Here is a 12741-nt window from a genome sequence, read left to right on the forward strand (position 1 = left end):
CAAGAGAACATTACACAGAGGACTGGCACTCCATACCCGGAACAATAAAGGGACACATATGTCTAGGAGACACTGATAATTTTGTCTACATCATACAGATTGTGAGGAAAACTTTCCTCAAAACGTACATTGTTTGGCAGAAACCGAAAACTGTAAGAAATGAATAGTTCATTTCAGAGTGCCCTATGGTATAGATTTCTTTCTGTCTTTGCCACCTAACTTGTGTTTCTATAGGTCTTGTCACTGGACTAAGTGCAGCATGACATGGGGGTTAAAGGAAAACCAAATGTACATACAGCCAGTACACACCTTCAACCAATCACTTGTCTTTCCAAAGACAACCAATCACTTGTCTCTCTACGATACCAGGGAAAAGCCAAATTCAGACATTGCCAACTTCAGAGCCTTTAGTGCATGAACAGATGAAAAACAGATAAAGACCACTTTGATATTCAATAGAAAAAACTGGAGACTATCATATTCTATTTTGGTTGGCAAAGGGAATCAAAAGGTATTCCCACGAAATGACTCTGAAATGATCCCAGCATTTAGAAAGTCTCCAGTGTGCCCTTCACTGGAACCTTCTCAGCAATATCTTGGACTCTCTTGCTGACACTACATTCTTTCCCCACCTCTCCCATGATATCTAAAGACATCCAGAGAAGTAGCAAAGCAGGTTTTGGCACCTGAAGTCTGATTTGGTGAGATCTGAAGCAGAGGTGAATTTGCCAACTTAGGTGGTATCCATTCAAAACTCAGTTTTTGCAGCCCTACATCTTCCTGTTTCAAGAGCAAAAGGGAGGAAGGAGTCGGGACAGCTACAGGACAAAGCCTTTGTGATAGCATGGTGACAAGAGAGTCTTCTAGCCCTGTACATGTGACCGGGTGTGTCCCTTTCCTGAACAGACAATGATAACTGTCAAACCAGCACTGAGAGGAGGTAATGTTCAGGATAGAGGCAGCTAGGGTCCACTATCTTCTCTCCCAGGGTCACTACTCTGAGTGTTAAGGTGATCCCCGGCCAGCGGGTTTGGCATTCTGAATTGATCCCAAAGAGCTAGGAGGACATTTTCACCAGAACAGGAGTCAGAAATACAGGAGCAAGCGGAGTGGTTTCCTAGGCTTCCCTTTTGGCACATACTCTCATTTTCCTCCTTTTGTGGGTGAAACGAGATTCTGGTCACTGGTCCTGGCGCCAGCGGGCTGCTCCGTGGATAGAGCTGAGTTCCTGTGTAATCAATCGCAGGGCTCTATCTTAATCCAGCTAACCCCACAACAAGCCAGACAGGCCCGACCACATACTTTGGGAACAACTCGAACTCTCTCAGAGAAAATCAAGGCAACAGGAACAATGCAAAGGAGGCAGAGAAAACTGCGTGGAAGGTGGAAAAGGTGGTGACCAAGAAGGTTTGTGACCACAGACTGTCCAGGAGATTAAAATAGATCCCTCTTGGGCCACCTGGGAGGCTTGGATAAGGTGACGGGAAGGCCCAGAAAGGTCCTTTTGAAGGGGATGCATGGTGTCAGGTCTCACGAAGTGGGGTTCGGCTCGTTTATCCCATTCTGACCCAATCAGCATTCCAATAAAACTCTACATCTGCTATGCTCAGCAGCTCAGGAGATTTCCTACACATTTAGAGCTACAACAGACATGTGAGACATTTATGATTGTGAACTTTGCTTACTGGACTAATTTGACTTCCAGAAAGTTAAGAAGACTAGAGACAGTGACATCCATGCACATTTCTCTTGCTTCTGAATGGGCTGGTGAACATACACATCTTACTTTGGTAGTGGTTATTGTACATGCTGTCTTCAGCTAAAATGACCCGCTCGGGTTCCTACATGTGCCTTTTTTAAGAAGATGAATCAAGGGGTGGGTAGGTAGGGAAATGAATCCACATGGACGGATAATATACAGGGTACCTTCCTGGGCTGTGTGAATGCTAGGTTTGTTCTCCAGTAATATTACAGAGGCAGAAGTGAGAGTCGGTTCCATTTCTTTCCCTGATTTGCTGGCATCTGGCTAAGAGATCCCTTTGAGTCTTGACTGATTCTCCCTCTTCCTGACACCTTTGCGGTTTGGGGTTGGCGTTTTGCTGCTGTTTTGGCCCTGAGCCGGCCTTCCCAGGGAACCACCCTCCTCCTGCCAGCCTCCCACACCACGCTGTCCCCTTTACAGACCTGAATGACTTCAAGGGGGTAGTTGATCCATGGCTACGTTAATGGAAGAAACATTTCAGAGTCGGAACTCTGTACTCTGGAGCTCCAGGAGCACCATTAGGAAGGGGAGAGGGAGGAAGGGTGCCTTCAGGCTTAGGAAGGGGCTTTGGAGGGAATGGCTATTGGAAACAAAGGCTCTCCCTTCCCGGGGCCCCAGGGCTGTGGTTTGCTGGAAAGACTATAACAAGGATAACCCTTTGACAACACAGAGTTAAAAAAAAAAAAAAAAAAGGATTATTATTTTAATATGGGATTTATTCCTGGCTGCTGGTCACTGTTGCAAGTCTATAAGGAGGCTTCAGATTTCAAAGAAGATGAGTAAAAAGGATGAGCCTGGAGGAGGGGCAGGCCCGAGGGGTGAGAAGGTCACATAGCTGACAGCCCATGGGAATGTCCTGCTGACCTCTGTCTTCCAGGCCCAGGCAGATTGCAGAGGTAAAGCAAGCAGCCCCAAACCACCAGAGACGTTGCCCTTGCCTGCCAGAGGGCCCCTTGCTCGGACTAAGCAGGCTGGGATTCTGCAAAGAGCCAGACAAGGGGGAACGCCCAGACCAGTGGAAACTAGAGGAGAAAACCCACTTCAGCACTGCCAGTGAGGAAGCCCAGTGTCAAGGGCGTGGGGGCACCAAAGGGTGGCACCCTCACGGTAGCATTTTGCATTTCCAAATGGTTCTGGGGGGAGGGGGACTTTCTTCCTCATGGGCAATTTACAGTAACAGAGAGGACTGACCATCTCTAGACTGAACACAGTTTGGATGAAGGGCAGAGTCAGGCAGGCAGACCCAGGGCTCAGAAAGTGGCTTTCTCTCTTGGAATCTGCTCCCTGGCAAGATCAAGGGCAGCTGGGGTGAGGGTGGGGAGAAGACAGCAGGGGGAGGGTGGTGGCGGGGCATGTGGTAAACAGAGGCAGAAGATCTGTCTCTGTTCTAACATTCTGGCCCATAGGTCACAATCATAAACTCTACCCCAGCTCCCTCCTCAGATTTTTCAGGACTGGAATGGGGCAGAAATCCGGCTTCTGTCGTTCACTCAGATCTTTGCTGCTCACGGCACAGCCTTTCTCTCTCGTTTTAGCAGGCCACCTTCCCTGTCAGGCCTCAAAGAGCTCCACCCAGCTCCGTGTGGTACAACATGGTTTTCTTTGAAAGGCCCTGCTGTCACAGCAAGAATTGCTGGGTGTCCTTTTCTAAGTAAACAGGAAATATCACTCTGTTTGAAAAAAAAAAAAAAAAAAGAATCCCTCTCCTCAGCACAAATGCAATAATATGCCAACTTACATTTCTCGTGAATGTGAAGTCAGAAGCAGGATCTATTTCTTACGGCAGCCCAGGCTCCTCAGCCTTTAGTGAGCAGAATCTTAGGGAGGCCTGGCTGACGAGGACACTTAAAATAATGCTTCCACGGACTGATTCTTGGGAGCTGGGAGCATCCCAGTTAGGAAAGGTAAGAAGGCATGAAAAACACTGCAAACTCACATCTAAGGGGCAGGACAGTACGCATCTACATTTCAGTCACAGTAAGAGTTAGTGTTCCGATCTTTTACCACCTTTTGAGATCTGAAAAAATCTGAAGCCTTGAGTCAGTCCGGAGGGTCGACACAGGGCAGAAGAAAGAGATGCAGTATACGGATGGCTTGTTCCCCATTACATCAGGACCTGGGTTCGTGTGTCCGGCAGGCGCAGGCCCACCAGTCCTCCACACACCAGCACAGTGGAGGCCAGCAGGATGGGGATCGATTTGGTGAAGCTGACAAGGGAGCCGAATATTAAGTTTCCAAGGACGGCCGCTGCTTTGCACAGGGCATTCAAGAAGCCAAAGCCTGTCGCCCTGCAAGGGGAAGAGACACAAGACAGGGTTGATAAAGTGACTTCCCAGATGCAACCTTAGACACAAATGTCCTAGGAGGTATTTTCCAAGGATTGCCTTCTTGAAGAGTTTTGTGTCTCATTAAGGCAAGTAATGAAATGCGTGCTAGCCCGTCTGGAGGTAGAGAACCTCAGCTGTTGGTACTGTCCCTTCAGCCCTCTGTTGATTTTCTCCTCACCTCAACTGATTCTTATTCTGCCCAGACGTTCCATTTTACCATGAACAGAAAGGAAGAACATTCCAGGGCGAAAAGTCTCTTCTCTCTTCGAGAGGTAAATTAGAATACAGGATCACATATTTCTTTCATTTTTCCCCCCTACCTCCTTCCTCAGAGCTTTGTTAACATGTAAGGTTCTAAGTAGCTAAAGTAATGGAATTTTCAGAGAAAATAGATGACTGGTTTGTATTCCTCATCTTTTGGGTGCCATAGAGGTGAATTATCACGCTGTCTTCACACGTGTTTTGGTGGCAGGCAGACACTGAACGCTGAACTTGGTGGCCCACCATGAGCTAACAGCACTCCTTCCATTCTCATCAGAGTTCTGTGTGGAAAATCACGTCCAGGAAAATTTTATAGGGGAGAATCGGATTGTCAGCCTAGAGTAGAGAAGATCTTGCTCCTTCTGCTGGCATTTGATTGTGATTCTACTCTGCACTTATAGGTAGGAAACTTAATTTTGTTCATGAGGGTACTGACACCACAGACATCGTGACATAATATGAATTCCCTTGGCCTCTATGTCAGTTCACTTTCCTGTCTGTCACCGGATATATCTGTGTGTTCAAGGCAAATTGAACACAAGATTATTGTTGGACACATTTTTTCCCCTCCAGAGGGAAGTGCATTTTATACGCTATAAAATACAGCATCTAGTACACCTCTTCCTTTGATTTGAAAATGGGTAAGTATTGGGTTTCCTTCTACAAGTCACAACTACTCATCAGTATCTGAGCTGTTCCTAATGCCATTTTCTACAGAGGATAGATATTCACTGTGGTTATTATCCACCCTTCCCCTCCTTCCCATACCACAGAGAGGATTACACTGAGTTCCTATAGAACTCAGCCTGTGATTTTGTCCAGGGCCAGTGACTGGTCAGAACAGACCTAAAAGGAGGTAGCAAGCACCAACTTTCTTTCTGGCCAAGACACCTAGAAGGTAGAGTAAGCAGGTCTTGGCAGTGTGGCAAAATTACCAACTGTGTGGAATGTGGAAGGGTACGTGTAACACAATCTCTGACAAAAAAACAGGAACTTCTTTTTTTTTTTTTTTTTTTTTAAAGATTTATTTATTTATTTATTTGACAGACAGAGAACACAAGTAGGCAGAGAAGCAGGCAGAGAGAGAGAGAGAGAAGCAGGCTCTGCACTGAGCAGAGAGCCCGATGCGGGGCTCGATCCCAGGACTCTGGGATCATGACCTGAGCCAAAGGCAGAGGCTTTAACCACTGAGCCACCCAGGCGCCCCAAAAACAGGAACTTCTTGAGAAGAGTGTAAGCTAATTTTATAAGCTTCTTCTTTTTGGTTTGTTTTTAAATAAAGAGACTAGTAATAGCAACGACCACTAGAAAGGTAAGATTTAATATACTGAGAGTTATTTTCAAATGAAATTGCTGGAGGATACATGCTGGGGACTGTGGAAGACTTCAGGAGAATGACGTCATCATCCACCGCCTTCCCCACCTCACTGACAGGCCACGAGGCTGAACTCGGTTTGTTCGTTAACACTTTTTTCGAGTACTTTTTGGCTTTTTAAAAAAACTGAGTGAAAAGCAAAGAGAGTTCTCATATACCCCTTCACCCTGCACCTCTATTTTTAACATCTCAGTGTGGTACACAGGTTTACAATTGATGAACCAGGATTAGTATGTTGTTATTAACTCAAGCCCATAGTTTAGTCAGGGTTCATTCTGTGTTTTGTATTCTGTGGGCTTTGATAAATGTATAATGCCATGTATCTACCATTACAGTATCATAAGAGTCATAGTTTCAATGCCCTAAAGTCCCTGGGCTCCCCCTACTTATTCCTCCTCTTTCCCAATAACTCCAGCCACCACTGACATTTTTACTGTCTCTAATTCTGCCTTTCCCAGAATGTCAGATGGTTGGAGTCCTACAGTAGGTAGCCTTTCAGACTGACCTCCTTCGCTTTTTTAAAAAAACCACATTTTAGTTTCCAGTTTCTAGGCTCATAAATTACCAAATACATCTTCTGGTAGTAAGATAAACTGTATCGGTGTGGGGAAAATGGCTAGTGTGTATGGTGCCGATAAGAGGAAAACATTCTTCCGTAGGAAGAAGTCTCTTGGTGCTGAAACTGCAGAATGACCCAAGCAGAGTTTACAGCTGGGTTAAAATAACTGCATTTTCCCAAGCCGTAACTCTGAACAGTGTATAAAACACGTGTGGCTGTCTTCTTATGGTATGGACAACTTTCTGAGATTTCTGGACAGCACTGAAGAGACACGTATCGGGAGCATCTGGTATCTGAAGCTTCAAAAAAAACTCCGAACGATCAAATCTTTATATTCTATGACTCTCCATCTTCATTTACCAAGTCGAGGCAGTTCCTTACACGAAAATCTGGTATGGATACAAAGCATTTAACCCCCTTAAGTTAGCATTGGCATTCAAGAAAATGTGACCATCCTTTCCTTGGATAAATAAATTATTTCTTCAAATACTTGTGAGCTGTGGGGTACGGTTTCCCATGTATCAGACACAGAGCTGTGTTACCAAAATCATTCTCAAAGTGGCTCTCCCTTGCTGGTTGTCTGTTTATAAAGTAAGTAAACTATGAGTTCATTTATTCCCTTGCTCTTACTTAACGGAAAGCCATGAACTTCTAGAGACACACAAACTATAAGTCACCCCATGCTCATTAAGTCCTTTGAGGGTGGGAGCTCAGAGTTTGCAGAGCTCAGCATTTGACTTGCTGACTTCTCAATAGCAGGACAAGCTACTGAATTTTTTTTTTCAGACCAAAGATGTTCCATGCCTTCTCTTAACCAACAAGTATCAAGGAGAAAGAATGAACTGATCTTTCAGTTGAATGAACTGTGATCTTTCTGTGAACTCCATCCCTTGTTCCCCTACCTCTCCAGCCAGAATCCTTTGTTTTCAATTCTTTTTTTTTTTTAAGATTTATTTTTTATTTATTTGACAGAGAGAGAGATCACAAGTAGGCAGAGAGGCAGGCAGAGAGAGAGAGAGAGAGAGGCGGAAGCAGGCTCCCCGTCTAGCAGAAAGCCCGATGCGGGGCTCGATTCCAGGACCCTGAGATCATGACCTGAGCCGAAGGCAGAGGCTTATCCCACTGAGCCACTCAGGCGCCCCTGTTTTCAATTCTTGCTCGACCTACTTAACTCTTTTACATGGTAATTCTTTCCCCAAACACTACCCTGGAACCCCGGCAGCCCTGTTCCACATATTATCAAGGTGGCCTTGTCCTGTATCACTAACCCCCTCTGTGTGAGAACCCAGGGCTAGTGCGGAGAGCTGCTCACTCTGCTGCTGGGGGTGTGGCCACCAGAGCATCCCTCCTGAGGCTGGTCTGACTGTGGTTTATCCAGGGCCTTCCAACTGGAGTGGGTTCCAGTTCATTTATATCATTTTTAGCTTGGATTAGAGGCTGGGAAAAGGAAACCACTGGCACCATCCTGGATAGAGTGAGGAAAGTTTTGCCCTCACATTTGGCCTTTTTCTTAAATTTCGCTTTTCTGACTTCAGTGCAGGTCAGCTGTGGGTTTTATGGGGCTCCTGGGAAGAGCAAGGGATGCGGAATAATAGTAGCTTGTAGGCCATGTGGCACATGGTGGGCGCCATGCCCCTGGGAGCCATGGTTTACAACACTGGCTGAAGGATCTGTCCCACTGACTGCTGAAATCAGGAAAATAAATTAGATGTTCATTTTGAAAAGGCCTGAAATGGGGGAGATCCAGACTCAGCTCATGGAATTTACCTCTTAAGGGATAAAATGGAAACATTCCCTTTGCTTAAACTTTTAGAAGTAACATTTTCTGGACAACTTAGATCATTGGTAGAAGTTGAAAACTTCTTGTTTTCATTTGTATTTTCATTGGTAGAAGAAGAAAAGAAATACTAAGGGCTCAGCAAGGAGCATGTTGGCAGGTACAGGCAGTTCTTCAATTGGCAATATTGTAGCCCTGTCTCATCTGCAGGGGAGATGTTCCAACACCCCCAGTGACGCCTGAAACTAGAGATAGTCCCGAACCCTATATATACATGTTTTTCCTATATATGCATACCTTTGATAAAGTTTACTTTCTAAATTTAGGCTCAGTCAGATTAACAATAACTAACAATAAACTAGAACAATTATAATAATATACCATAATAAAAGGTGAGTGTGATCTCTCTTTCTCTCAAAATATTACACTGAGCTCACTCTTCTTCTTCTTCTTTTTTTAAAAGAATTTAAGTAATCTGTACATCCAGTGTGGGGCCTGAACTCACAAAGCTGACCGTGAGATTAAGAGTCCCACGCTTCCCCCGACTGAGCCAGTCAGGCACCCCTGTCCTCACTCACACTACTTGTGATGGCTTAAGACAAGGAAATGCATACATGAGGAGATGACGTGAGGTGAGTGACGCAGGTGCTGGGACGTGCTATTATGCTACCATTGACCTTCTGATGCTGTGTCAGGGGGAGGATCATCTGCTTCCAGACCGGAGGGGGACATGAGTCAGTCACCAAAACTGCATGAAGGATACCTCAGATAAGGAGGAACTACTGTAACTTGTGACCTAGTGATTCATCCAGAAGTTGGCTCTTGAAAGAACAAAATGAATTTCATTTTTTCTCATGGAAACAGCATTACAGATGATGGCACGTTTCTCAGGTTTATCTAAAAAAGCTATTTCACCACTGAATCCATCTGAGCTACTGGACTGTGATGCGAAGAGCACTAGAAACCCCTTGAATATTTGCCTAAGAAGCAAAATGATACTTACTATAGTCCTAATTTATACATTCTTCTGTGTATTTATTCATTTAACAATCATTAAGCTTTATGTGCCACACACTACATTAGGCACCAGAGAGCCCAAAATTAATATGACAAAGTCCCCTTTTGCATTACGATAGATACAAAAAGATCGTGATAACACAACATGCTCAGGACAGTAGTACAGCTAGCCACAGGGTACTACAGGGGTGCAGGGGATCAGAGGTGATCTCAGGGTAGGGTGGGGACACTGAGGGAAGACTCCTCAGCGGGGAGGGATGAGAAGAGAATTCATCTTGAAGGAGCAAGAAGAGTTCACCAGGTGAAGGATGGAATGTGCACAAAGGTGTTCTCTGACTCTCCAAACACCCTCCTATGTCTCTAACTTAGCTCTGTGGTACCCCACTCAGTCTGTCTTAGACACCCCCACAGAGGCTTCTTGCACAACAAATGGCATGCCTCCCCCTCCACACAAGTGTCCCAGTCCCTCAGCTGTTTTATTTGGTCTTAACATTTTATTTATTTGACAGAGAGACAGCGAGAGAGGGAACATAAGCAGTGGGAGCAGGAGAGAGAGAAGCAGGCTTCCTGGCCACGCAGGGAGCCAATGCGGACCTCGATGCCAGGACCCTGGGATCATGACCTGAGCCGAAGGCAGACACTTAACAACTGAGCCACCCAGGCACCCCTTTCCTTAGCTGTTTTAAGGTGGGGTCAGAAGAGCAATCTGGCGGAACTCGGTTGCATGGCCCCGTGTGACCAGAGTCTCACCCAGGGCTGCTCAGAGCTGGGTGCATACTATCACCTGCATAGTTTTTAGAACACGGTGCTGCATGCCTCTGAGGTGTATCCAGGGCTGATGACCCTGGATTCTTCCAGAGATAACTGCATTTTTTAATTTATCTGGATTTACTATTATATGCTACATGAAATTACAAAAGCAAAACATCCATTCTACCCCTCCAAAAACATGGTTTTCATTTCTGATTTCCCTTTAGTGTGCTTCCAGTCATATCCTTATTTTTACAAATCACAGGATTTATACAGTTTTGCTTCTGCTTTTCCCCCAATCATTAATAAAACCATTCCATGTTGTTTATGTTTTGTTGAAAATGAAATGATGAGGCATATAACCATTATATCTGTAACCATACCATAGGGAGAGTTAGGAGCTTTCCAAACTGGGAGAACATGAATGCTATTACAACGAACACCTTCACATTCAAGACCTCATTCTCTTGGATGTGTTCATTAGGAAATATCAGGCAGTGTAACATAGGTGAGGGAAAATGTTTATGATATGATTGGGGTCGGGGGCGGGGGGAGTGGGACTCCCAGGAGAAGAATCTGGGGCAAAGGCTTCATCCAATCTCTTTTCTTCCCCGTCCCTGCTCCTGTTCTCTTATTTATGCTACTTTTCACAGCTCATTTCTCCCAGAGGCAATCCGTTTCTCACAGAACCTGAATCATTTCTTTCTCTTCCAACTCCTATGTAGCCGCTGTGCAGGCTGAACTCTGGACAACCATGGAGGTTCTCCCTGCTGAAGGAGTTCCTTCTTCTTGCTCCCCCACTAAGAACTGGCTTGTACAAGCTCAGGGTTCACCTGTCTGGATTCAGCCTAATCTTTATGGCAGAATTGGAGAGACTTTCCATTCATTCATCGGTGCCCCTTTAGGGTAGGCACAATGACACATAAGTTACTTGTGGAAGGAACTAAGGAATTTCCTGACATCTTCAAAATAGGCTAGAAGCAGATTTCTGTAAAGGGCATCCCAATGGGCCTTAGTCAGGCCATGTTTACTTATGGATTCCAGTCTAACTCTAACTTCACATTCTTAAGTCAGAAAAAACTGAATTCAATTACTTTCTTGAGCGTCAAAGAAAGAGAAAGTTTGTCTCATCCAAGTAAGTAGTGTGTATATGTGTGTGGTCTTCATGTGTCCTCCTTAACCTGGGAAGATGGCGCCTAGAGCACTGTAAGCAGGCCTTGCTGTACATACAAGCAGAGAAGGACTTTTTTTTTTTTTTTTTTTTTTTTTTTTTGTGAGCCAAGAGCAATCCTTGGGCCCAAAGTAGCCCTCCTCCTCCCTCCCATCCCCATCCGCACCAAGGGTCTTCCCATTGCTTGTGCTGTTGATATGCAAATATTCACCATCAGGCCATAATGGAAGTCTTTGTGTCTTCCCTTATATTGGATGAGGCTAGGTAGGAAGTCCTTGAACGCCTGGACCAGAGTAGATAATGATGGAAGGAAAGCAAGCACTGGGAAGCCACTTGGAGTTCATCCAAGGCCAGCATTTGTGGACATGACTGGATATCCCAATTATCAGGTGAGTTTCTTCGAAGCCAATTACCAGAGCTCCACCCAGACTGGCTAGGAGAAGGGTAGGTAGGTCTGTGCTGGTAGCAGCACCGAGGAGTCACAGAGCTGAGTTTGAGCCTCAGTGACCCAGGCAAGTTTCTTCCCCTCTCTGTGCCTCATTTTCCTCTCTAGAAAATAGAGTAAGACTCCTTACTCTTGTAGGCTTGGAGTGACAATCACATATGGCTAAATTAGATGACCTAAATCCTTGGCACCAATCCTTGGCACCAAGCCTGACTCACCTCCATTTTTCAGATGAGGAAACCAAGCTCCAGAAAGCCTAAAAGACTGATCTAAGCTATTCTCTGGCCATGCCAGGCCTCCACTTGACTACTGATGGAGGCAGGTGAAGCGAAGAGGAGGAGGGTTTCCAGTAGGCAGTGCTGTGTGGCCAAGGGGGAGCTGAAGGCTGAAGCATCGTAAGGTCACAGGCTCTGGCTGGCAGAAGTGGAAAGGGGTGCAGAGGGCAGCCAGAGGGAAGGCAAGAGGAATGCTTCTCACTCACAACAGGCCTAACTAGCTTACCTAGATGCGGGAGGACGCATGCAGTGCTAGATCCCACATGAGGAGGAAAAACTGTAGCCCATAACCAGGAGAATTTAAAAGGCATCCCTTTCTCTTCCCTTTCTCCCATTCACCTAGAGCTATGCTAATAAATACGGAAAACGAAGTCCTGTCCTGAAGGAGCTCACATTCTAGTGGGAAACAGATACTAAACAAACACACACATTACCATTCTATCATTACATGTCCTGGTGCTAATTTGCTTTAAAAGCACTTCAGTACAAAGAGAAGTTGTTCTGCACTCTAGAATTTAAAACATGTTAATCAGGAATTATCAGGCCAGAGAAAGTTATTTAGGGCTTTACACATCAGTTTAGAAATCTGCATGAGAAAGTCTGTTAATGCACACAGAGACAATGTTTCATTGGTGAATGGAGTGGTTGATATGCAGTTGACTGGAAAGAATGTTCTGCCCTTGTAGCACCATGGATAAACAAGCATCCTCCCATCCCAGCAACTTCAAACGGGTGGAATGGTACCCTTGGCTGAGACTTCAGGTTCTAGAGCCCGCTGGTCCTGTACCTGAACACTTAAAGGCCTGACCAGCCCCAGTGCTGATGGTCCTGCTGTCGATTGTAACTCATGATGGTCCCATAGCCCTTTCCTGTGAGGGCTTGTTTAGTCCCCAAGGGCAGAGAGATAGTGTTCCCTGGGGTCAAGAACCGGCTGTGCCCGTCTGCACACATTTGGTAGAATTTGCTGCCATTGTAACACACCACCTTGGAGAGAGGTGGTGGGTGACAGACACATCCACTCC

General features: G+C 45.5%; 1 protein-coding gene across 2 annotated transcripts in view; it reads right to left on the bottom strand.

Moving 5' to 3' along the window:
* Positions 1-3158: 3158 nt before the first annotated feature.
* Positions 3159-12741, bottom strand: part of SV2C (synaptic vesicle glycoprotein 2C) — a 210029-nt gene continuing 200446 nt past the window's right edge. Inside the window, exon 12 of one of the 2 annotated variants that reach the window (XM_032848182.1) lies at positions 3159-4050. In XM_032848182.1, the coding sequence (XP_032704073.1) occupies positions 3867-4050 (184 nt within the window). In that variant the 3' untranslated portion in view covers positions 3159-3866. The remainder of the gene's footprint in view (positions 4051-12741) is intronic. The other variant, XM_032848172.1, reaches the window with a different exon arrangement.

Source organism: Lontra canadensis, unplaced genomic scaffold (genome assembly GCF_010015895.1).
Source record: "Lontra canadensis isolate GAN:19392208 unplaced genomic scaffold, GSC_riverotter_1.0 scaffold4, whole genome shotgun sequence".
Classification (NCBI taxonomy): Eukaryota; Metazoa; Chordata; class Mammalia; order Carnivora; family Mustelidae; genus Lontra; species Lontra canadensis.